The sequence below is a fragment of the Sinocyclocheilus rhinocerous genome, unplaced genomic scaffold (assembly GCF_001515625.1).
Source record: "Sinocyclocheilus rhinocerous isolate Xijiao unplaced genomic scaffold, SAMN03320098_v1.1 scaffold988, whole genome shotgun sequence".
Taxonomy (NCBI): Eukaryota; Metazoa; Chordata; class Actinopteri; order Cypriniformes; family Cyprinidae; genus Sinocyclocheilus; species Sinocyclocheilus rhinocerous.
The window spans coordinates 965,058-973,373 of NW_015650363.1; the positions used below are offsets into that span (position 1 = coordinate 965,058).

The 8,316-nt window shown below is 38.9% G+C and overlaps 1 protein-coding gene across 1 annotated transcript; it reads left to right on the top strand.

The window, feature by feature from the left end:
• The first annotated feature begins 1,849 nt into the window (after positions 1–1,849).
• Positions 1,850–2,777, top strand: LOC107711815 (protein atonal homolog 1-like). Its single transcript, XM_016516863.1, has one exon. The coding sequence runs from the start codon at positions 1,850–1,852 to the stop codon at positions 2,741–2,743; it is 894 nt and encodes a 297-aa protein (XP_016372349.1). The 3' UTR covers positions 2,744–2,777.
• Positions 2,778–8,316: the final 5,539 nt, after the last annotated feature.

Sequence of the window (8,316 nt, forward strand, 5' to 3'; positions counted from 1 at the left end):
TCTGACGGTAAGGCATTCTCATTCGACTTCATTTCATTTTAATGTCCAAATCTGTCAAAAAGGAGGCAAGGTTTTTTTTTGGTTTTTTTTTCGTAAAAGAAGCATGCAAAACCTGCTATGCCTGTAACATTTTTAATTTCATACATAGAATTGTACAGGATTACATCATTTTCAACTGATTATAATGTACAGTATTTAATATAGGCCTATTTTGTTGTATGTGTTGCATATTATTCAAATGGAACAAACTGAGGCCTCTGTTAGAAGTGGCAAAGCTTTCTGTGTATAATTTGTCTAATAAACATGTTTTCTACAGTGGATTTTGTTGTGTTTTCTGTATCATCAAAAATGTCCGAACAGTACAGTTGTACATGTGAACAGTAATGCTGTTCTGTTTTGTCCCTTCCACCTCAGGATGAGCTCATCAACATGAAGTGAAGTTCTTTGAACACAATGAAGGTTGTGGTCAAAGGTTAGCCACTGTTGGCTTTTGACTTTGTGAACCAGATTCATGCTCTACAGGTCAAAGTGAAAGGCACCACAGCATTTCAAGTCATGCTCTAGTGATTGAGGAGTTTGTCGCCACAAGTTTATCCCATTCAAAAAGAAAACGAAACTCAATCTGGTATTAACACTCATTTTTGAACGTGTTTAACTGTGCACCAATAGAAGAGCGAATTGTTGCAATTTGTTTAATGTTTATGTTGCACAACTGAGATTTTTTTCGATAGAATATTCTTGTATATTATTGATTATAACTGTATTTATTTTATTATATTAGACTATCCCCCGGTTTCACAGACAATGCTTAAGCCTATAGTCCCAGACTAAAATGCATGTCTGGGCTGTTTTAACTGAAAGAAACTTGCACTGACATATCTTCAAATATCTCAGTGCCATTGTTTTATCTCAAGATGCACACGAGTAATGTTATTTTCAAAGGAACATTTATAAAAGGTACTTAAATGTCCTAATTGAACTATGGCCTAAACCTGGCTTAGTCAAAGCCCTGACTGTGAAACCAGGCCTATATGTACGATTATAAGATTATATTAGGCTATATAGGCTATAAGTACGATTACGTAAACTAATAAATAAATGATAAATGCCTAAATTAATAAAACATATTTGTAAATAACTTTCTCGAAAAAATGATGCGTTTTTTTTTTTTTTCACGCGACAGCAGTACGCATGACGACACAATACCTAATATGTCAAATCAATGTAGCTAATTGTTTTCTTTCTTTCTACTTTTGAACAACATATTTACTTGAAGAAAATGAGTCTAAATTCACTATGGACAAAAGCAGGTTCAAAGTAAGGTGTTCAACTTCTCAAAGAGTTTTGATAACCCCTTTCACTTCACTTGAGACTGTCGAGACAGACCATTTTTTTCCTCTTCTATTCCGCTTTATACTATCTAATTTCCTAAACATAGCGTGTAAGGAGGCTCGCCACATAACTTTATTCTGTCTCTAAGTTTCTGAGTAGGCTATGTCCTGTGGGACGAACCATTGTGATAATAATTCTCTAGTTAAACAGGTTTGAAGCGCGACATTACCAAAAAAAATGTTTGAGCATAATAACCTCTCTCGGGTTTACTACGACTTCTTATTGGTCTCCTACACGCGCCTGCCCCGCGTGCTCTTATTGGTCAAAGCGCCACGCGACCAGCTTGAGAAGGGGGGCTCCCCGGCGCGTGCCGCTTTTAAAACCAACGAGTCGCCCTGAGACATCAGTAAAGAAATCCCCTTCACCACAGGTGTATGAACAGAAATCCTCCACGGCAAAAATCCCTTTCCCAAATCCATAGCCACCCACTTTCCTCCAAAAAGCACAAAACAACAAAATGGATGGAATGAACGTGGACGGCGTAAGCACGGATACAAGGGAAGTGGTTGAACTCGACGTCCAGAATCCGAGCTTGGGGCGGGGGGAGCAGCGCGAGTACCCACCAGCTTTGGCACTCATGGCCAGCAGTGACCCACGCGCCTGGCTGGCTCCCGTGCAGGCTGGCACCTGCGCGGCACACGCAGAATACCTGCTGCACTCGCCCGGCTCGAGCGCGGAAGGCGTGTCCTCTGCCTCCAACTTCAGGAAGAGCAGCAAGAATCCTGTCAAAGTACGCGAGCTCTGCCGGCTTAAAGGAGCTGTGGGTGCAGATGAAGGCAGACAGCGGGCCCCATCCAGCAAAGCGACGAACGTCGTGCAGAAACAGAGACGAATGGCTGCCAATGCCCGGGAGAGGCGAAGGATGCACGGATTGAACCACGCGTTCGACGAGCTGCGCAGTGTCATCCCAGCCTTAGACAATGACAAGAAGCTCTCCAAATACGAAACCCTACAGATGGCCCAGATCTACATCAACGCTCTGTCTGACTTGCTTCAGGGCCCCGGTGCTAAAGCCGACCCGCCAAACTGCGACTTGCTGCCTGCCAACGTGTTCGAGGAGGACCGCTCTCCCAGAGGATCGCCGAGCGTCTGTCGGAGAGGCGCGGGCGCGGGTTACCCGTACCAGTACGAGGACGGAACATTCGCCTCTTTCATGGCGCAAGACCTCCAGTCGCCCTCTGGAACGAGCAAGTCCGGTTCGGAGGCCAGCAAGGACTCGCCTCGGTCGAACCGGAGCGACGGAGAGTTTTCCCCTCACTCGCACTACAGTGACTCAGACGAAACGCACTTGGAGATGCAGAGCGAAGACGAGCTGTCGGAACTGAAACTGCCCAAGCACCGCGCTTTTTAGAAAACACACCAACTGGACTGTCCATCAATCGTGTCAATCGCATATTTGGGCTTTGTAATGGGTTGCTTTATTTATCCATTTGTTATATGATCTTTTGACAATGATGTTGTTGTGTCTGACGCCAATAGATTTAGTTGCCTTCTCGTGACATTGACCAGACCCCTACGCCATGTGAACTGCCGCGTGCAGCAGTGCCATGGGCTCGAATGTCATGCCTAAAACTGTCTTCCGTGAACTGTTTTGACACCGTTTATTCAGACATGATTGTCATGGGCCTATTTTCATAGATACGATTGATTTTGAACCCTGTAAGAATCTGCAACTTCTAAAGTTTACGTGCACTTTAAAAACGAGCCATAGGCTTGAGAAACATTCTTTTGTCATGGAACAAGAAATTTTGTGTTTATGTAGAAGTAATGCCAATTTGATGAATATATTTAATATAGCCATTAGATTTTGTACATCCGTTCATTTTTAATATTTGATTTCAATGCAAAGATGTTGTGTTCTGCTTCTGTAGCTGAAGTAAGCTATTTATTTCTGTTTGCCTTTTCAATTTTTGCGTTATTGAAAATAAGCAGTTTTGCTACTCGTATGTTTTGTTTTATTGTAGAAATAAAAAGGGAAAATTAACATGATTATGTCTCGTCTCTGTGTGATTGTCCTTATCGGTTTTTCATTATGATTTTATCTCATAATTTTTTCTAGAATATAGATCTTATTTTTAAATAAAGTAAATCCTAATATGTTAATATTACAACAAATGGGCACCAGCTTTATCTAATGATATTTAATTTTAATTCGGTTTAGCCCTTAACGGCCACTGAGGTGTGGGACACTTTATGGTTGGAAGAGATGTGATCGATGATCGATCAATTAATAATTACAATTGTACTGTAATTTTGTATCAAAACCTAGGATGAACTTGCCAGTGATGCATACAAAACAAACCTTTATTTTTAAGTGTGTACTTTATTCAAGTAGAGTGGTTCTTTGCAGCACCGTTCATGAAACTATTAAAAAAGCTTCCAAATGGTGTATTCATTGCGATTGCCAAAGAAGAACCGTTTTTGTTCCGCAAATAACCTTTCAATGAACAGTTCAAAACCCCTTTTTTGTGAAGAATAATTTTATAATTTAAAAACCTTTTTCACTATAAACTTTTTATTGAATTAAAAGGCTCCATGGATGTTAAAGTTTATTCATGGAACCATGAATGCCAATAAAGAACCTTTTTAAGAGTGAACCATCTTCTTATAAGAAAGTTTCTTAAGTTGGTTGTTTGGTTCAGAAAGTTCTTAATTTTACATTACAGGTTCCTCGATTCAGTGTACTGGTTTCTAGGTTATTTTAAATGCAACGTTTTTTTTCACCCAGTGTATGATACATAATGTCAGTTCAGCATATTTTTCTTTATTTAGCCTGTTCATTCTGAGGCCGTTTTAAAAACTTATTTTTCTCTCTTTTGAAGTTTTACTTGCATAGTTGTCAAATTATGTGTAAACGCACTATTTACATTAATAATTGCTCGTGTTTCAAAGGTTTACAGCCAACCCGATTTCATGAGAAAACGTAACTATTTTACGAAGTGGCGATTTCGTTCGAATTTCATATGATTTGATTCGCATATAGGCCTACGAAAAAATATAATTTTACGAAAGTACAATTAATTATTAATTAATTAATTAATTAGTAATAGACTCAGCCATGAATAACCCGATCTTTTAAGAAAACTTAATTTAGCGGTTTGTTCTACAATTGTCTTAAAATTTGAACTTTAAGTCCAGGTCTTAGTCTCATTGTTAATCTTTTCTTTTGGTCAAAGTTTGGAAACACTTCTCTGAAGACGTTTAGCGAATAGCCTACGTTAAGGTTTTCTTCATGCGGTGCTGGTATGCTGCCAACTGCCCCCGTGCCAACTGTCAGCTTCTCTACCCTCGAGCCATGACAAACATCATGAATTATTTCATTTTGCGTATGAATGGGTTTTTAATAGTCTTCTTATCTATAGCCTCGTCTTTATTGAAGGAATTGTTTTAACTGTACCCTAATTGAAGCGTTTATTAACTTTTACAAAATTGTTGTCCGACCCGTGGCAAGGGGTGTTGGGTGTCCTCCTGGAAGCACGCGCTGTCAGCTGGTGAGCGCAACGAGTGGAGTCCCACAGGACCTGACTCGAGAGACTATACCCTCGCTCCGTGAGTCTGCCACACGCGCGCGCACACGCCCGCCAGCACTTACCAAAGTACACATGCTGACGTACACACACAAACACGCGCACTCGTATGTCTTCGACTAAAAGGGGACTTATAAATAGCCTTCCTTTGTTGTTTTTGTTGTTGTTTTTAAATAAAACTGAAATATCTACAGACCTCTAAAATACGTTTATCAAAAACATTTTTACTTTATGAACCACTTTTCTTGTTCATTTTTTTCTTTATGAACCTTTTCTTGTTCAGAACCTCCCCAAAAATAATCGTTTACCATGGTAAATTATTATGCATATTACAAAAAAAAAACTTTGATCTGTAGCTAGTAGCTACATTATGTTTATTCATATGATTTTCAACAATGCTTAAAGCTACAGAGAGTTCCCTTTAAGAATAGAAGGGATAAGTAATTTTCCAAAACTTTTTTTGTCTGCTCCCTTCAAAGACTTCACTGGAATTGCTCAGGAATTATTAATGAAAGTGGGCGCTGTGTACCTGCTTTTTTGTGTCTCCACCCCTGCGTTTAACCAATCACTTGAGCCGTGTGTCTACGATCCCTATCCAGATTAACATCGAGAATAATAGGCAATATCATGCACACGCTCAGCACGCTAAATTATTCACAGCCTTATCCATAATACCTTTATCTTCCAGTGAACCGCGCGACCATCTGTGCCGCCCTGTTACATGCGACCCTCAAACGACAAACGCGCTCAAATTTCGCGACCACGCGCCTGTAAATGGGGAGTAGCGACGCCTACCAAACTGTAAACTAAGTGAAACGTTTATCACCTGCATTTAGTAGTCGCATTTACTATGATTATTCTTAAGCTGTGTTTCCCTAAATGTTTGTATATCTGGCCTTACATAACGTCTTCCGGTATTTTACAACGGAGACTGCCTGTTTCCCAAAGTAGCACTTTTAGATCGGTTATTAAAGGCATCGTTACAAGAGCTGTCAGGTCCAGTCGTGCTGAACTAATGCCAGTGCTTTCACCGATATGTCCAGTTTGTCTCCTCAGCGTGAAAAATGCTACCAAACATGGCTTAAAACATTAGCTTTTTTTTTGTCTATACGCTTAAAGTCATTAAACATAAATCTTTTTTTATAGTGCTCTTCAGTTGTTTCCATGGTTGTGCTCCTTTTAGCCTATAGAAACTTGTTCACAGAGTAGTGTGCTCTTCATAAAAAAATAGTGTGCACTTCATGCAACATTTGAAATATTCAACATAGGCCTATTTAATTTTTTTATCTGACAAACTTTATGGTCTAGTGTTCTCAATCATCATTAATGTTTTACGTCATTTTGATAGTTTCTTCTTCTTCTTCTTTTTTTTTTTTTTTTTAAATTTTTTAATAATATTAAAAATATCTGTATGACATTATATTCTGCAGTTCTTCCCTGTTGTACCGAATATCTATACGTTTCAAATTATCATATCGAAGTTAGAAATTCAAATATTGTGACAAAATTAATTTTGTAGGGTGCCACAAGTTTGTTAAAATTTCCAAAGGGTGCCGCGACAAAAAAAAGGTTGGGAAACACTGGTGTAGGGCATTAGCACATACAGTTTGTACAGTATAAAAACCATTACGGAATGTCCCCACAATTCAGAAAAACAAACCTGTGTGTGTGTGTGTGTGTGTGTGTGTGTGATTCTGGAGTATTTCTTTTGAAGCTAGAAGCCAGATGTTTAATGTTTTTTGTTGGATTTATTTTTTCATTGATTCGAATTAGTCTACATCAACAATTGGCTACCCTATATGGTGGTTTAAAAGAGAAAGATGATTATTATTCAATTACTTTATGGTGCCCATGGTCTAAAACATGTTGCTTGATTTAATACAGAGACATTTAATAAAAGAAAAAAACAGTATACGCTACAGAGACAAGAGAAAAAAAAATATTACGTTATTAAAATTATTTAGCATTTTTTTTAATTACCGTGTTTTAAGTGGATACTTAGCTATATATAACTGTCAGTTGACCCCAATGACCCCGGCATGCCCACCGCATCAGGGGCGACTGATATCAACCTGTGGTCCCATGGTCTTTTTTTTTTTTTTTTTGTTTTACTTACAGAGTATTCCTGACAACAGCTGGGAGACTGCCTGAGTTGAGGTTTCACATCTCATTAAATATTGAGGTAGAGCGTTGAAGAAAAAACATAAACAAATACCCCCTCCCTTACGCAATGCGCGGGCTCGTAGAATCCGAGAGGCTCGTGCGCAATGGTGCTATCGTGTTGCTTTTCAACTTCATGCTAACCTTTACAGTAACTTACAAATCCAACATATGTGTTCAGTGAAGATTCCGAAATAGTTATGGTAACTATGTTAACATAATGTGTCTTGTTTAATACCTTTATTAATATGTTTAATAGGTTGGATCTTTCCCAACTTTACACTATAGACAGATCTGCTGTTTAGACATTCGACTGTTTTTGTCTGACAGTGACAAAATAGAACATAATAAAATGACTTTTTCAGCTTTGTATGCATTCCAATGCTGTGAAATATATATATATATATATATTTCTCTCTCTATTTTTCCCTAGTGTGTTTGTGTGTGAGGTAGTGGGGAATTGTTTGCTTTTACTGTCCTAGTTCCTCAACCCTTTTTCAACATGATGGACAGGTCATGAAAAACCACCACCATGAAGACCAACCCAACCTCCACCTCATTCAGTACTGGACGAACTTAAATATTTCAGAACATCATGCATGCATAGACTACTGAACAGGTAAAGTGTTATAATGTAAACCGCCAGCAGAGCACATGCTCATTATGCTTAGTTGAAAAGTTAGGTTCCTAAACTTCATTGAAGATAAGGGGAGTGGGAGGAGCCAAGGAAAGGGTTCGGACTCTCTGGGGACGTTGGAACAAAAGCTAAAACTGGGCCGTACTCTCCATCTGCTTTGAGACTGTAGCAACAACCATAGAGCAAGACAGAAAAAGAGAGAGAGGGCATGTGGGGGTGAGGCGCACAAGGCATTCAAAAGAGTCGAAAAAAGACAACTTTTGATGCAAGTGCAGAAATGGATGATAATTGGAGAAAAGGTTCACTGTTATAGTGCAGACAGAGAATCATTCTCAACTATGTAAGCACTGATATGAGAGACTTATGCCAGGTAACTGTTACCCATCCAGCTACTGTCAAAAGAGCATTTGTATGTCAGCTTATGGAGATAACGCTATGAAATATTAATGCATTAGAGGCCTTTGTTGACACATACGCATACACCTGTGCATGTAGCACAACTACATGGTTAAAAAAAGCTTTGTGGCATTTTAAAAAAAGATTGTTATCTAAGCAAGGGAGGAAAATAATAGAAAACGTCACATGAACCTTTGAATAAGA